The sequence below is a fragment of the Leucopleurus acutus genome (assembly GCF_964270905.1).
Source record: "Leucopleurus acutus genome assembly, chromosome: Y".
Classification (NCBI taxonomy): Eukaryota; Metazoa; Chordata; class Mammalia; order Artiodactyla; family Delphinidae; genus Leucopleurus; species Leucopleurus acutus.
The window spans coordinates 8155590-8172998 of record NC_139164.1 but is presented as its reverse complement, the minus strand read 5'-3'; the positions used below and the strand labels follow the sequence as shown (position 1 = coordinate 8172998).

The 17409-nt window shown below is 36.8% G+C and overlaps 1 protein-coding gene across 1 annotated transcript in view; it reads right to left on the bottom strand.

Annotated features, from left to right (window-relative positions):
• Positions 1-1635: 1635 nt before the first annotated feature.
• The window catches only part of LOC309978899 (lysine-specific demethylase 6A-like), a 186445-nt gene continuing 170671 nt past the window's right edge, over positions 1636-17409 (bottom strand). Inside the window, exon 28 of the mRNA XM_082865559.1 lies at positions 1636-1847. Within this exon, the coding sequence (XP_082721685.1) occupies positions 1820-1847 (28 nt within the window). The 3' untranslated portion in view covers positions 1636-1819. The remainder of the gene's footprint in view (positions 1848-17409) is intronic.

Genomic DNA, 17409 nt, shown 5'->3' with positions numbered 1-17409 from the left:
TAAAATGACCTGTCTTCAAGTTTGCTGATTTTCTTTCTGATTGGCCAATACATTTTTGTTGTTGAAACTCAATAAAAACTTCAATTCAGTTATTGTAGTTTTGAGTTCTATAATTTGTTTGAATATTATTTCTATCGTTTTGTTGATATTCAGATTTTGTTCAGTGGTTGTGCTTTGTCACTGAGCATTTTTAAGGAGGTTATTTTGAATTGTCAGGTAACTCATAGATCTTTGTTTTTTGGTGTTGGTTTCTGAAGATTTATTGTTTCTATGATTGATTCATCTCTCCCTGTTTCTTTCTAAGTCCTATGATCTTAGGACTTTGTGGATTGATATTTGTGCATTTGAAGAAACCACCACCCCTCCCATTCTATATGGGTTGGCTTTGAACAGAGGAAGGCTTTCATTATTCAGCCTGCCTAGGCATCCTTACGAGCTTTGAAACCTTTTCTGGGGATTTTATTTGGGCTAGAACATGTTATTTCCTCATTAAAAACGTTTGTCCCTGGTTTCTCAGGATCCCAATTATCTTGTTCCCCCTGGTGTCCCTCTGTTGTACTGCAGTCTCTCTGATTCTATAATAGTCCCAGCATTTGCCTTAGTTCACAATTTCCCCTATGCTTGTGTTCAAAGTATACTATCATTGTAGTCCGTTATTAAAGCAAGTTAGAAACCAATCCCTTGGGCATTCCTCCGGAAGCCAAAATGATGGACACACATTGTACTCTTCTTTCCCTGCTAAGTATGAAGCTAGGGTTGGGAGTTTTCTCTTATGTTGCCAGGCAATACCATGAAGGGGAAGGAATTATGGAAGGAAAAAATAAACTTTGCTATCTACTTTGATGGAGTTTGTGCCTTTGCGAGAAGACATAATGTGCAGCAAACTTTAACAACTGTTTTCTGGAGTTTTCAGGAAGGTCCATATACTGTTAGGTCAGTGTTCACATTGGTGAAAGAGGTCCTAAGCCTTGCTATTCTGCCATCTTGCTTAAGTCACCCCTCCCTCTACATTTAAAAAAGTTGAATAATTGCCAACCTTTTATAATCAGGAGGACTTCTCTAGTGGTCCAGTTGTTAAGACTCCATACTCCCACCGTAGGGGGCATGGGTTCGATACCTGGTCAGGGAAGATCCCACATGCTGCTGCAGTGGGGCCAAAAAAAAAAGTTTTTGGAAAACTGCATATAAAGGTCTAAATTTCTAGTCACATTTAAGAGATTTAAAAATCTAAAATTATCATTTCCATTTTCGCAGGTGGCAAAATTTGAAGCATGTCTCTGAGAACAAGATCTCCATGTTAGCATGGAGCCTCTGAAGGTGATGGTCATCCTTGAGACACGCATCACCTCTGAAACTTGAAGTAGTAAAGAGGTATGGAGGCAGAAGTTCTGATTTCTCAATTTCCAAGAAAAAAGATTGAATATGTTTTCTTCCATATCTGAAGACTGTATCTAGATTTGAGATCTAGATACCTAATTAGATTGATTCTCCAAACATTAAAATTCACTTAAACTAAGGTGTAGGCTAGAACACATTTATTTATTTTTGTCTGTGTTGGGTCTTTGTTGCTGTGCATGGGCTTTCTCTAGTGGCAGCGAGCGGGGGCTACTCTTCGTTGGGGTGCGCGGCCTTCTCATGGTGGTAGCTTATCTTGTTGCAGAGTACGGGCTCTAGGCATGCAGGCGTCAGTAGTTGTGGCTCTTGGGCTCTAGAGCGCAGGCTCAGTAGTTGTGGCACACGGGCTTAGTTGTTCTGCAGCATGTGGGATCTTCCTGGACCAGGGCTTGAACCTGTGTCTCCTGCACTGGCAGGTGGATTCTTAACCACTGTGCAACCAGGGAAGTCCCCTAAAATACATTTAAATAATAACAGCAAATATTTATTAAGCTTTTTTTAGGTACTATGCACCAACAGCTTTGCCAACGCCCTATATCATTCTCATAATTAAATTGAGGCTGTGGATTTGGGGGAAGAAAAACAGAGTGGTGATGTCTATCTGACTGAATTAAATCATGGGTACCTGATATGCCCAATTTATCACTAGTGTGGTTAACCCTCACCACTTGATTTACAGTCTGCCAAATTTCTGTAATGTATTGGCTTTCCATATTCTGTTCTTCGTTATGTTACAAAGTCCAATCCTGCACAAGTGAAGGGAAATTAACTTCCATTTCCCTCCTATATTTTAGTTGAATTATTCCTTAATTACTGTTGAGTTTTGAGAGTTCTTTATATATTCTGTATGCTATTTCTTTGTTGGATGTGTGGTTTGCAAATATTGCTTGGTCTGAAGATGGTCTTTTCAACATATTAGCAAATTCTTTGCATCTTTGTCAAAAATTCCTTGGGTTTTTGAAGACTGATTCAACCTCCTTACTTGTTATAGGTCTGTTAAGATCTTTTTCATGATTCAGTCTTACTAAATGGTATGCTTCTAGGAATTTATCAATTTCTGCTAGTTTGTTAATTTGCTGGGGTATAATTGTTCATAGTAGTCTCTTACAACCCTTTGTTATTTGTTTATGTAATATTCTCCACAACTCTGGGTCCTGTCTTTCTTGGTTAGTGTAGCTAAGGTTAGAAAAACTTTCATTTTTTTTTTCCAGAAAACCAACTCATTAGTTTTTTTTTTTAAATAAATTTATTTTTGGCTGCATTGGGTCTTTGTTGCTGCGCGTGGGGCTTTCTCTAGTTGTGGCTAGTGGGGGCTATTCTTCATTGCAGAGCATGGGCTTTCTCATTGCAGTGGCTCCTCTTGTTTCGGACCGTGGGCTGTAGGCACGTGGGTTCAGTAGTTGTGGCACACGGGCTCAGTAGTTGTGGCTTGCAGGCTCTAGAGCGCAGGCTCAGTATGTGTGGTGAATGGGCTTAGTTGCTCTACAGCATGTGGGATGTTACTGGACCAGGGCTCGAACCCGTGTCCTCCACATTGGCAGTCGGATTCTTGACCACTGCACCACCAGGGAAGTCCCAACCCTTTTTTAGTTTTATTCATCTTTTCTATTGTCTAATCTCAATTACATTTACTTCTGCTACACTCAAGATCATGTTGGGAGGTCACAGTGCTTGGTGCTGTTTTGGGCCACATGCTATCCAGATGCAGCATTTTGTCACTCTCCATGGAGAGGGCTGGTACAACTACATTGACAGGTGTGAGATTGTGGTCCACAGTGTGTGCAAGTTCTGCAATGATGGTGCACTTTAGGACAAGCTCTGTCAGGTACATATCAGACAGCTTTTAGAAAACCTAATAAAATTGGAATATGGGTCATATGTGAAATTGAGGGCGGGGGGAATTTTTTCTCCTGCCCCTAATGGTAATTTTCTAATTCACCTTTTCTTTGTAGTGGGAGATAGTTTTTCTATTTTCTTTTCTTTTCTTTTTTTTTTTTTGGTTGCACTGGGTTTTAGTTGCAGCACATGGGATTTTTAGTTGCAGCATGCGGGATCTTTTAGCTGTGGCATGCAGACTCTTAGTTGCCGCATGCAGAATCTAGTTCCCTGACCAGGGGTCAAACCTGGGTCCTCTGCATTGGGAGCATGGAATCTTAACCACTGGTTCACCTTCACCTGTATTTTGGACAAACCATTTAAAGTGGCCTGCAACTCCTCACACAGCATCTCAAATTCCTTATTGTGCTGAGAATGCATGTTTTCTACATTTTCATTGGAAGGCTGCTGCTCTCTAATGCTACTTTATCTTTTACTCACTAAGCTGATATTCAACTTGGCAGTATTATTTTCAATGATACAGGTTTTTCTAGTGCAATTTCCTATTTCAGGATTAAATTGTGACTATCAGATGGTTTGGCCTTAACTTATCTTGCACCAGAAGATAACATTGGGCTTTGCATGCCAAGAGTGTTTGCAATTTATTATATAGACTATAACACAGGAACAGTTGGAAGGAGGAGATGCATAAGGCAAGTTATACGGGAAGAGCCCAGAGATACCATGTTGTCTGGGGATGAAACCCTACCTGAAACTTTATGTGTTCACCAAACTGGAAGTTTCTAGGGTTACTTTTCACAATAATAAATATATGACAGTCTAAAAGCTAGACTCATGTTTTTAGAGAATATCAGGCATATTTCTAGTGTAATAAGGAGTGATGCTAGCCATATCTACCAAACACTGTACTAGTGGTATCATACAATGCAATGAGATAAAAAAAAATCAATTTAAAACGTAAGAATGGGGGTAAATACAATCTATTTGCAGATGACACGATCATTTATCTGGATTATCTGAGAGATATAAAATAATTAGATAAAATAGAATACAAAATCAACATATTAAAAGCAATCTCCATGATGTAAACAGAGAAATGGAGAACATGATGGAAAATAATACATTTAAATGCCCACCAAAAAAAAAAAAAAGGGAGAAAGAATTGAGTATAAACTTAAGAAAACTACAAAGCCTGAAGAATAAATATAGAACACATATTTGTGAAAACCAAATATAAAGACACCCTGTCTCGGATAAGTTCATACTACTTAAAAAGACAGTATCTAAAAAAAAACAAGACAGTATCTCTTAAGTTGTAGAAGACACACATCTCAAAACTCAGAAGAAATAAAAGATTTATAAATTTGACTACATTAAGAAAAGACGTTTGCAAAGCAAAACAACACTTTCAACAAGGTCAAAACACTATTAACAAATTGGGGTTAATATTCAAAACATATACACAGAGGAAGATTTAATATCTCTGATTTGTGAAAAATATTTAGAAAGGCAAAGGGCAAAACGTGGCTGAAGGAAAAACTGTGTGAACAAAAAATTCATAAAATGAGGTTAAACAAAATTGGCGGTCAAACATATAGAATATTCAAAATAAAATTTATGAAATTCAAATTGAAACATCACCAGAAGAATATTACTCATCTTAAATTTACACAATTAAAGAGTATGGCAGCACATTCTCTGAGGCTATGGGCAAACAGGAACTCTCTTAAATTGATGGTGGGAATTCAAATTGGTAAAAGAGTTCTAGAGGGCAAGCTGGCAATAATACTACCTATGAACTTGTCTTCTGACCCAGCAATTGCACTACTAAAATTTTATGTTGAACATAAACCTGAAATACTAAGAAAATACATTATGGCCAGAATATACAGAAGAGCAATATTTGTATAAATGCAAAATATAAAAAAACCCTTAAATTTGATTAAACAGAACAGTGCTTGAAAAATTGCACTTCCACACAATGGAGTACTGTGCAGTTAAAAAAAATCATAGAAGTCTCAAATAGCTCACTTGGAGTGATTTCCAGTGTATATAGTGTTAAATGAACAAGACACATAGTATGCTTACATGTAAGGAAGGGGATGAAAGAAAATACATGTGTCTGATCATTTGTGCAAAAGAAATATAGGAAAAAGTAAATGAGAGTCTAAAGGAATCAGCTGATTTCAGGGAGTGGTAGGGAAAAGAAAGATGGAAAGAATAATAAGGTAGTAGGGCTGAATAGAGAGTGACACGTCTCTGACACTTATCTTGCAATGACTGTTGGAAGCATAAGAATGTTTCCCATATATCCTATTTCCCCAATATAAAGTTAAAATACACTATGACTTTAGAGGAACCCAAAACAGAATATAAACAATTAAGACAAGAGCCTAGATGTACTATAAATGAATAACAAGCCCATTGAATGAATACGGAAAAAAGGAACTATCCTTATTAACTTTGGTAAATAGTTTGAATACTGTAAAGCTAAAGCTTAAAAAAAACCTTTAAAAAAACTACTGTATTCTGCTTTTACTGTGGGTATAAAATACAGTTTTAAACTACTTTGTATGTGTTCCAGACTTGAAAAAATAAGTTATAGATAATTTACACCAGGTTTTCGTTATTCTTGTTGTTGCTTTGGCCCTATTTATTAAAGAGGGTCTAAAAGAAATGACACTCTAGGAGAAATGAACACATCCAAGCCGAAATCTTCGTTTCTAAATGTCATTCTGTAATAACGTTTCCAGGATTCACTGGGGAAATGGCTGACTCAGGAGTGGGGTGATATTTGCGAGGAAAATATAACATGAAACTGGAACATCTTGTGATGCCAAAAATAAGGAAATGTTTAAAGAAGGAAGGAAAGAAAGGAAGAAAAGCCATACTGTATGGCAAAAAGAGAAAAATGATAGAGGTACAGATAGGTAGAGTTTAAAGACCATGGTAGATTGAGTTTAAACACCGTGAGAAAACTCTGGTTCTAAATTTGGGGTGGCTTAGTACCTAGATGTCAGAGGGACCTAGGAGGAAGATAACCATATACATTCAAATGATTAAACAGACCCAGAGTCTCACAGTACAATACCCAAATTCTACTATACAATATAAAATAATGTCTTAGAAATATCATAGAATATCAGAAAATGAATGAAATTTTAGTCAATAGGTATCAACACCAAGACGAATTAGATACTGGAAGCAACTGAATAAGCTATCATGGGAATTTCCAGAGGACCTGAAAGCGGAGACCACAGAGTCAGGGTCATAAGACAGAGGGAACAGTTGACTTTCAAAGACAGGGCCATCAAATTCTCTCAGGAGGGGTGGGAATGCCTGGACCATGCTCAGAGGGCCTTGTACAATGAGGTGATGTTGGAAACCTAAAGGAACCTGCTCTTTGTGGATCTCTTTCCTGTAAGTGTGATCAAGCAGTTATAATGAAAACGAACAGTGATACACGAGAAGTATTCCAAAGAGCGATGCTGGGAAGACGTGAAGGTTATGAAATCAAACATTTTTACCTCAGGGAAATCCAGAAAATATATATGACTTTGAGTCTCAGCAGAGAGATGATGAAAAGAATTATAAAGGAATGCCTAAAACCCATAATAAAAATCAACCAGAAAACTGTTAGCGCTAATCAATGAATTTGGTAAAGTAGCAGGATACAAATTTAATGCACAGAATCCTCTTGTATTCCTATATACTAATGATGAAAAATCTGAAAGAGAAATTAAGGAAACACTCCCATTTACCACTGCAACAAAAAGAATAAAATACCTAGGAATAAACCTACCTAAGGAGACAAAAGACCTGTATGCAGAAAAGACGCTGATGAAAGAAATTAAAGACGATACAAACAGATGGAGAGATATACCATGTTCTTGCATTGGAAGAATCAACACTGCAAAATGACTATAGTACCCAAAGCAATCTACAGATTCAATGCAATCCCTATCAAACCACCAATGGCATTTTTCACAGAACTAGAACAAAAATTTTCACAACTTGTATGGAAACATAAAAGATCCCGAATAGCCAAAAAAATCTTGAGAAAGACAAATGGAGTGGGAGGAATCAGGCTCCCTGACTTCAGACTATACTACAAAGCTACAGTAATCAAGACAGTATGATACTTGTGCAAAAACAGAAATATAGATCAATGGAACAGGAAAACCCAGAGATAAACCCACACACATATGGTCACCTTATCTTTGATGAAGGAGGCAAGAGTATACAATGGAGAAAAGAAATCCTCTTCAATAAGTGGTGCTGGGAAAACTGGATAGCTAAATATAAAAGAATGAAATTAGAACACTTCCTAACACCATACACAAGAATAAATTCAAAATGGATTAAAGACTTAAATGTAAGGCCAGACACTAGAAAACTTAGAGGAAAACACAGGCCAAACACTCTTTGACATAAATCACAGCAAGATCCTTTTTGACCCACATCCTAGAGAAGTGAAAATAAAAACAAAAACAAATGGGACCTAATGATATCTAAAAGCTTTTGCACAGCAAAGGAAAAATAAACAATACAAAAAGACAATCCTCAAAACGGGAAAAATATTTGCAAATGAAGCAACTGACAAAGGATTAATCTCCAAAAAATAAAAGCAGCTCAGGCAGCTCAGTATCTAAAAAGCAAACAACCCAATCCATATATGGGTGGAAGAAATAAACAGACATTTCTCCAAAGAAGATATACAGATTGCCAACAAACACATGAAAGGATGCTCAACATCACTAATCATTAGAGAAATGCAAATCAACACTACAATAAGGTATCACCTCACACCAGTCAGAATGGCCAAAATCAAAAAATCTAGGAACAATAAATGCTGGAGAGGGTGTGGAGAAAAGGGAACTCTCCTGCACTGTTGGTGGGAATGTGAATTGATACAGCCACTATGGAGAACAGTATGGAGGTTCCTTAAAAAACTAAACATAGAACTACCATATGACCCAGCAATCCCACTATTGGCCATATACCCTGAGAAAACCATAATTCAGAGAGTCATGTGCCACAGTGTTCACTGCAGCACTATTTATAATAGCCAGGACATGGAAGAAACCTAAGGGTCCATCGACAGATGAATGGATAAAGATGATGTGGTACATAAATACAATGGAATATCACTCAGCCATAAAAAGAAACGAAATTGAGTTATTTGTAGCAAGATGGATGGAACTAGAGAGTGTCATACAGAGTGAAGTCAGAAAGAGAAAAACAAATACCGTATGCTAACACATATATATGGAATCTAAAAAAAAAAAAAAGAAAAGAAAAGGTTCTGATGAACCTGTGGGTAGGAAAGGAATAAAGACACTGACATAGAGAATGGACATGAGGACATGGGGTGGGGGAAGGGTAAGCTGGGACAAAGTGAGAGAGTGGCATGGACATACACACTACCAAATGTAAAACAAATAGCTAGTGGGAAGCAGCTGCATAGCACAGGGAGATCAGTTCAGTGCTTTGTGACCACCTGTGAGGGGTGTGATAAGGAGGGTGGGAGGAAGACACAATAGGGAGGAGATATAGGGATATAAGTGTGCATATAGCTGATTCACTGATTACATCTCCAATAAACATTAAAAAAAGCTATCATATAAATCTTCAAAAAGCAATTACAAATCTCTTCAAAGAATAGAAAATCTCAACAAAAAAAGGTAACAAAAAAGTCTAAATGTAAATTATAGAACTGAAAAACAGATGAATCAAAATAAAAAAAAAAAGATTTGGCCCAGTAACAGAATGCAAGAGACAAGAAAAATGCAACGAACAAAGGCAGATTTTCAGGATATCCAAGCTGAACAAGGCCAAGTAGAAGAGAGTAGAAGGGACCAGTGGGATTATATCACAGTGCTAATATCCATCAAACTACCAGAAAATGGGAGTGGGACTGAAAAACGATTAAAAAAGAAATAAGGGTCAAAACTTCACAAATTTAGCCAAGACATGTATCTACCAAATGAAGAAGCTAAGTGAAATTCAAATAGGTAAAATGTAATCCACACCAAACATAATAATTAATAGCTTCTAAAAACTGACAATGAAAAAATACTGAAAGCAGAGGCACAGAAAGGATTATTTATGGAACAAGTAATCTGAATGACAATGGATTTCTATTTTGAAACAAAAGAGTTTGGAAGGAAATGGCACAGGATTTTTCATGTACTGAAAGAAAACAATGTCAATCCAGAATTGCAGAGCTAGTGAAATTATCCCTCAGAAATTAAGGAGGGGGACATCCCTGGTGGTCCAATGGTTAAGAATATGCCTTCCAAAGCAGGGGATACAGGTTTAAACCCTGGTTAGGGAACTAAGATCCCACATGCTGTGGGGCAACTAAGCCCACACACTGAAGAGCCCATGTGCCACAACTAGAGAGGAGCCCACATGTCGCAACTAGAGAAGTCTGCATATGGCAATGAACACCCAGTGCAGACAAAATAAATTAAAAAGAAGAAGAAGAAGAAGAGATTAAGGAAGAACAAAACATTTTGGAACAAAGTAACTCAGAATATTATTTGCTACAAACACATATTTAAAGAATTTCAAAATCAAGTTCTCAAAACAGAAAGGAAATTATAATAGAAGGATTGAAATTTCAGAGAAAGTAGTTCACCAAATATGGGTAACAATCAGGTGACTAAAATAGATTATTCTAACTTCTGAGTTTCTTAAAGCATTTTTATAGTTGGAATATAACCATACTACTACCTCATGTAATGCTCAGTATATAAAAATTAATAATAATTTCCATTTAAAAAGTGTAAAAGAAAAAGGAAACAAGTTTCCACACTTCAATCCAGGTGGACACAAGTAAGATCAGAGTTAAGTTTCAAATACATGTTGTAAAAGTTGAAGCAACACCTAAGAAGACTATACAAAATTCTCTTAACTAGGTCACTATGGAATGGTAAAATACTTTCAAATAATGTACAGGAGGTAGGAAAAGATTTACAGTATGAGAAACAAGAAAAGCTAAAAACGTTATAAAATGGCAATCTCAAAGTGTAAAATATCAATACTAACTGAAATGTAGACATTACATAATATACATTACATATTCAAGACCAAAAGTTTGGCAGGGTGGATTAAAAAACACAACCCAAATCTCTGATGCTTAAATAAATTTCCATAAAATTCACAGACTTAGATTCAGTTTAAAGCAAAACAAGAAAACAGTGTGTGTGGAGGGGAATATACACTATGCCAAAAAAAAAAAAAAGTTTTCAAGAGTGGCTCTGTTAACATGTGATAAACTAGACTTCAGAGCCAAGAAAATTAATAAAGGCAAAAGGAGATGTTATATAATGATAAAGATCAACTCACCAAGAAAACTTATGATCAGAAGTGTTTAGGGAGTAAATAAGAGTTTGAAAATACATGAGACAAATCGGATAGAACTAAAAGAAAAAATATACAAAACCCAAATTTGTTGTTGAGTACTTCAAAACTCATGACACAGCAAGTATACAGAAAACTAAACACAATATCCCCCCAAATAAAACAAAACAAATTAAACCAGCACACCAAATGAACAAATTGAAACATACAGAACACTCCAATCAGCAGCAGAATACATGATTTTTTCAAGTACCCATTAAACAGACTTTCCTGGGACATAACATAAATGTCAAATTAAAAAGAAGTTAAATGATACACAGCACATTCTCTGAGCAAAATGGAACCAAAGTAGAAATCATTAGCAAAGGAAACAATAATCAAAAAAATCAACAAACACTTTGCAAGTAAACACACCTATAAGTAATATGTAAGTCAAAAAGCAAAATCTCACAGGACATTTATAAAAATACATAGAACTAAATGAGAATTAAAATACAACCTATTGGAACTACAATCCTGCAGACTGTGGACAAAAACCACATTCACAGAAAGACAGACAACATGAAAAGGCAGAGGGCTATATACTAGATGAAGGAACAAGATAAAACCCCAGAAAAACAACTAAATGAAGTGGCTATAGGCAACCTTACAGAAAAAGAATTCAGAAGAATGATAGTGAAAATGATCCAGGACCTTGGGAAAAAAATGGAGGCAAAGATCGAGAAGATGCAAGAAATATTTCACAAACACCTAGAAGAATTAAAGAACAAACGGAGATGAACAATACAATAACTGAAAGGAAAACTACACTAGAAGGAATCAATAGCAGAATAACTGAGGCAGAAGAACGGATAAGTGACCTGGAAGACAGAATGGTGGAATTCACTGCTGTGGAACAGACTAAAGAAAAAAGAATGAAAAGAAATGAAGACAGCCTAAGAGACCTCCGGGACAACATTATACACAACAACATTCGCATTATAGAGGTCCCAGAAGGAGAAGAAAGAGAGAAAGGACAAGAGAAAATATTTGAGGAGATTATAGTTGAAAACTTCACTAACATGGGAAAGGAAATAACCACCCAAGTCCAGGAAGTGCAGAGAGTACCATACAGGATAAACCCAAGGAGAAACATGCCGAGACATATAGTAATCAAATTGGCAAAAATTAAAGACAAAGGGAAATTATTGAAAGCAGCAAGGAGCAAATGACAAATAACATACAACAGAACTCCCATAAGGTTAACAGCTGATTTCTCAGCAGAAACTCTACAAGCCAGAAGGGACTGGCATGATATACATAAGTGATGAAAGGGAAGAACTTACAACCAAGATTACTGTACCCGGCAAGGATCTCTTTAAGATTTGATGGAGAAATAGAAAGCTTTACATACAAGCAAAAGCTAAGAGAATTCAGCACCACCAAACCAGCTCTACAACAAATGCTACAGGAAATACTGTAAGTGGGAAACACAAGAGAAGAAAAGAACCTACAAAAAAAAAATTAAGAAAATGGTCACAGGAACATACATATCAATAATTACCTTAAACGTGAATGGATTAAATGCTCCAACCAAAAGACACAGGTTTGCTGAATGGATACAAAAACAAGACCCATATATATGCTGTCTACAAGACACCCACTTCAGACCTAGGGGCACATACAGACTGAAAGTGAGGGGATGGAAAATGATATTCCATCCAAATGGATATCAAAAGAAAGCTGGAGTAGCTATACTCATATCAGATAAAACAGACTTTAAAGAATGTTACAAGAGACAAGGAAGGACACTACATAATGATAAAGGGATCAATCCAAGAAGAAGATATAACAATTATAAATATATATACACCAAACACAGGAGCATCTCAAAACATAAGGCAACTGCTAACAGCTATAAAAGAGGAAATTAACAGTAACACAATAATAGTGGGGGACTTTTAACACCTCATTTACACTGACAGATCATCCAAAATGAAAATAAATAAGGAAACAGAAGCTTTAAATGACACAATACACCAGATAGATTTAATTGATATTTATAGGAAATCCCATCCAAAAACAGATTACACTTTCTTCTCAAATGCACACGGAACATTCTCCAGGACAGATCATATCTTGGGTCACAAATCAAGCCTCAGTAAACTTAAGAAAACTGAAATCATATCAAGCATCTTTTCTGACCACAATGCTATGAGATTAGAAAAGAACTACAGGGGAAAAAATGTAAAAAACACAAACACATGGAGGCTAAACAATACGTTACTAAATTACCAAGAGATCACTAAAGAAATCAAAGAGGAAATCAAAAAATACCTAGAGACAAATGACGATGAAAACACAATCATCCAAAACCTATGGGATGCAGCAAAAGCAGTTCTAAGAGGGAAGTTTATAGCTATACAAGCCTACCTCAAGAAAAAAGAAAAATCTCAAATAAACAATCTAAACTTACACCCAAAGGAACCAGGGAAAGAACAACAAACAAAACCCAAACTTGGCAGAAGGAAAGAAATCATAAAGATCAGGGCAGAAATAAATGAAATAGAAACAAAGAAAACAATAGCAAAGATCAAAAAAACTAAAAGCTGGTTCTTTGAGAAGAGAAACAAAATTGATAAACCATTAGCCAGACTCATCAAGAAGAAGAGGGAGAGGACTCAAATCAATAAAATTGTAAGTGAAAAAGGAGAAGTTACAACAGACATGGCAGAAATACAAAGCATCCTAAGAGACTACTACAAGTAACTCTATGCCAATAAAATGGACAACCTGGAAGAAATGGACAAATTCCTAGAAAGGTATAACCTTCCAAGATTGAACCAGGAAAAAACAGAAAATAGGAACAGACCAATCACAAATAATGAAATTGAAACTGTGATTAAAAATCTTCCAACAAACCAAAGTCCAGGACCAGATGGCTTCACAGGTGAATTCTAGCAAACATTTAGAGAAGAGCTAACACCCATCCTTCTCAAACTCTTCCAAAAAATTGCAGAGGGAGGAACACTCCCAAACTCATTCTATGAGGCCACCATCACCCCGATACCAAAACCAGACAAAGATACTACAAAAACAGAAGACTACAGACCAATATCACTGATGAATATAGATGCAAAAATCCTCAACAAAATACTAGCAAACAGAATCCAACAACACATTAAAAGGATCACACACCATGATCAAGTGGGATTTATCCCAGCGATGCAAGGACTCTTCGATATACACAAATCAATCAATGTGATACACCATATTAACAAATTGAAGAATAAAAACCATATGATCATCTCAATAGATGCAGAAAAAACTTTTGACAAAATTCAACACCGTTTTATGATAAAAACTCTCCAAAAAGTGGTCATAGAGGGAACCTACCTCAACATACTAAAGGCCATATACGACAAACCCAGAGCAAACATCATTCTCAATGGTGAAAAACTGAAAGCATTTCTTCTAAGAACAGGAACAAGACAAGGATGTCCACTCTCACCACTAATATTCAACATAGTTTTGGAAGTCCGAGCCATGGCAAATCACAGAAGAAAAAAATAAAAGGAATACAAATTGGAAAAGAAGAAGTAAAACTGTCACTGTTTGCAGATGACATGATACTATATACATAGAGAATCCTAAAAATGCCAACAGAAAACTACTAGAGCTAATCAATGAATTTGGTAAAGTTGCAGGATACAAAATTAATGCACAGAAATCTCTTGCATTCCTACATATTGATGATGAAAAATCTGAAAGAGAAATTATGGAAACATTCCCATTTACCATTGCAACAAAAAGAATAAAATAATACCTAGGAATAAGCCTACCTAGGGAGACAAAAGACCTGTATTCAGAAAACTGTTAAGACACTGATGAAAGAAATTAAAGATGATACCAACAGATGGAGAGATATACCATGTTCTTGGACTGGAAGAATCAGTATTGTGAAAATGAGTATACTATCAAAAGCAATCGATTCGAGACCTAAATGTAAGACCAGACACTATAAAACTCTTTGAGGAAAACACAGGAAGAACATTCTTTGACATGAATCACAGCAAGATCTTTTTCGATGGACCTCCTAGAGTAATGGAAATAAAAACAAAAATAAACAATTGGGACCTAAGCAAACTTAAAAGCTTTTGCACAGCAAAGGAAAGTATAAACAAGACGAAAAGACAATCCTCAGAATGGGATAATATATTCGCAAACGAATCAACGGACAAAGGATTAATCTCCAAAATATATAAACAGCTCATGCAGCTCAATATTGAAGCAACAAACAACCCAATCCAAAAATGGACAAAAGACCTAAATAGACATTTCTCCAAAGAAGACATACAGGTGGCCAATAAGCACATAAAAAACCTCTCAACATCGCTAATTATTAGAGAAATGCAAATCAAAACTACAATGAGGTATCACCTCACATCAGTTAGAATGGGCATCATCAGAAAATCTACAAATAACAAATGCTGGAGAGGGCGTGGAGAAAAGGGAACTCTCTTGCACCGTTGGTGGGAATGTAAATTGATACAGCCACTATGGAGAACAGTATGGAGGTTCCTTAAAAAACTAAAAATAGAATTACCATATGATCCAGCAATCCCACTACTGGGCATATACCCCGAAAAAAACGTAATTCAAAAAGACACATGCACCCCAATATTCATTGCAGCACTATTTACAACAGCCAGGTCATGGAAGCAACCTAAATGCCCAACGACTGACGAATGGATGAAGTTGTGGTACATATATACAATGGAAGATTACTCAGCCATAAAAAAGAACGAAATTGAGTCATTTGTTGAGACGTGGATGGATCTAGAGACTGTCATACAGTGAAGTAAGTCAGGAAAACAAAGATCGTATATTAACGCATGTATGTGGAACCTAAAAAAATGGTACAGATGAACCAGTTTGCAGGGCAGAAGGTGAGACACAGATGTAAAGAACAAACATATGGACACCAAGGGGGGAAAACCACATGGGTTGGGGATGGTGGTGTGCTGAATTGGGCGATTGGGATTGACATGTATACACTGATGTGTATAAAATTGATGACTAACAAGAACCTGCAGGGCTTCCCTGGTGGCGCAGTGGTTGAGGGTCCGCCTGCCGATGCAGGGGACGCGGGTTCGTGCCCCGGTCCGGGAGGATCCCGCGTGCCGCGGAGCGGCTGGGCCCGTGGGCCATGGCCTCTGAGCCTGTGCGTCTGGAGCCTGTGCTCCGCAACGGGGGAGGCCACAACAGTGAGAGGCCCATGTACCGCAAAAAATAATAATAAAAAATAGAAAAAATTAAAAAAATAAAAGTATTATACTTCTCTTTTTTCCAGTAGTCTGTTAACTCCCTCAGTGCCTTAAGTCATGCCAAAATACTTGAAGTTCCCAAACATTCATGTTTTGTGAGGTATGAAAAAAGTAGATGACTTAAATCTGTCCTGAAATGCAAATCCTAAAAATACTTATTATTTGATATATTTACATGAATCTCCCAAATTAGTGATAAAACTCTTGTGTGTAAGGACAGCAGGAAAAGTCCACATCTTTTCCATACTGTCTTTCAGGAAATGGTAAAGAGGCAGTCATTAATAGAAATACGTATCACAGAAACATAAAAAAGGAAAAAGAAAAAACCTTACAGCACAGATCCTACATTTATCTAAATTCACATTATGAGCTTAAACTTCAGCTGATCAAATACAACTATTTTAATATTTCATTTTATTTTAAAAAAACTACTTTATTAAGGTATGATTCACATACATAAAAATCCTAATTTTCAGTTTACACCTTTGGAAAAGTGACTTAGGTTTTATTCCAAAATGCAAAAGCCAGGATATTTTGTAAATGATAATTTAAGCAAGTTGAATTGCACATTCATGTTGGAAATGTAAACTAATTTTCACAACACCAAGAAAAGTTCTTATTAAATTGGCAACATAGAGAAAAGAATGACTTAGTTACTGCTTTCTGAATTAGTACCCTGTTTTATGCAACTTATGGATTAGGTTCTTTTTCTAAATAATGTGCTATTATACAAATCTGTTTAATTAAAAGGTACTAGGGAGAACTGTACAATTTGGTTAAGCATAAAGACCCTGAGCTCACCTCCTACTAAATCACACCCAAATCACACCCTACTAAATCACACCCAAATCACACCCAAATCACAACTTTTTGCATCATCTTCTTCAACTAAACATACAAAGGAACAACAGGGAGAAGGGTAGGAGGGGCAGAATTGTGATACAGTCAAACCCCATACCCCTGGGTGGTCTACCCACAAATGGGAGAATAATTTACAAATGCACAGGTTCTTCCAAATGAATGAGAGGTCCAAACCACATGTTGGACTACCCAGTGTAAGGACCATGCACCAGGAAGACAAGACCCCAGAGCATCTGGCCAGTAGGAGTTACTTCCAAGAGATCCACAGGGCTGTGGGAAAGACTCCACTCTTAAAGTGTGCATAGAAAATCTCACACACTCTGTGATTCAGGGTAGAAGCAGTAATTTAATAAGAGCCTGGGCCAGAACTACCTAGTCACCTGGGAGTCTCCCAGAGAGGCAGGAAGCAAATGGAACTCACCCTGGGGACAATGACACTGGTGGTTATAAAGCAGAAACTAACACACCATTGTAAAGCGATTATACTCCAATAAAGATGTGAAAAAAACAGACACTGGTGGCAGCCAATTTTGGCAGCCCATTCTACTATGTGGACACCGGTGTTGGGAATCCTTTGGAGTCAACCCCCTAGTTTATCAGCCCCAGGACCCAGCCCTGCCCAAGTCCAGCAGCCACTGGCACC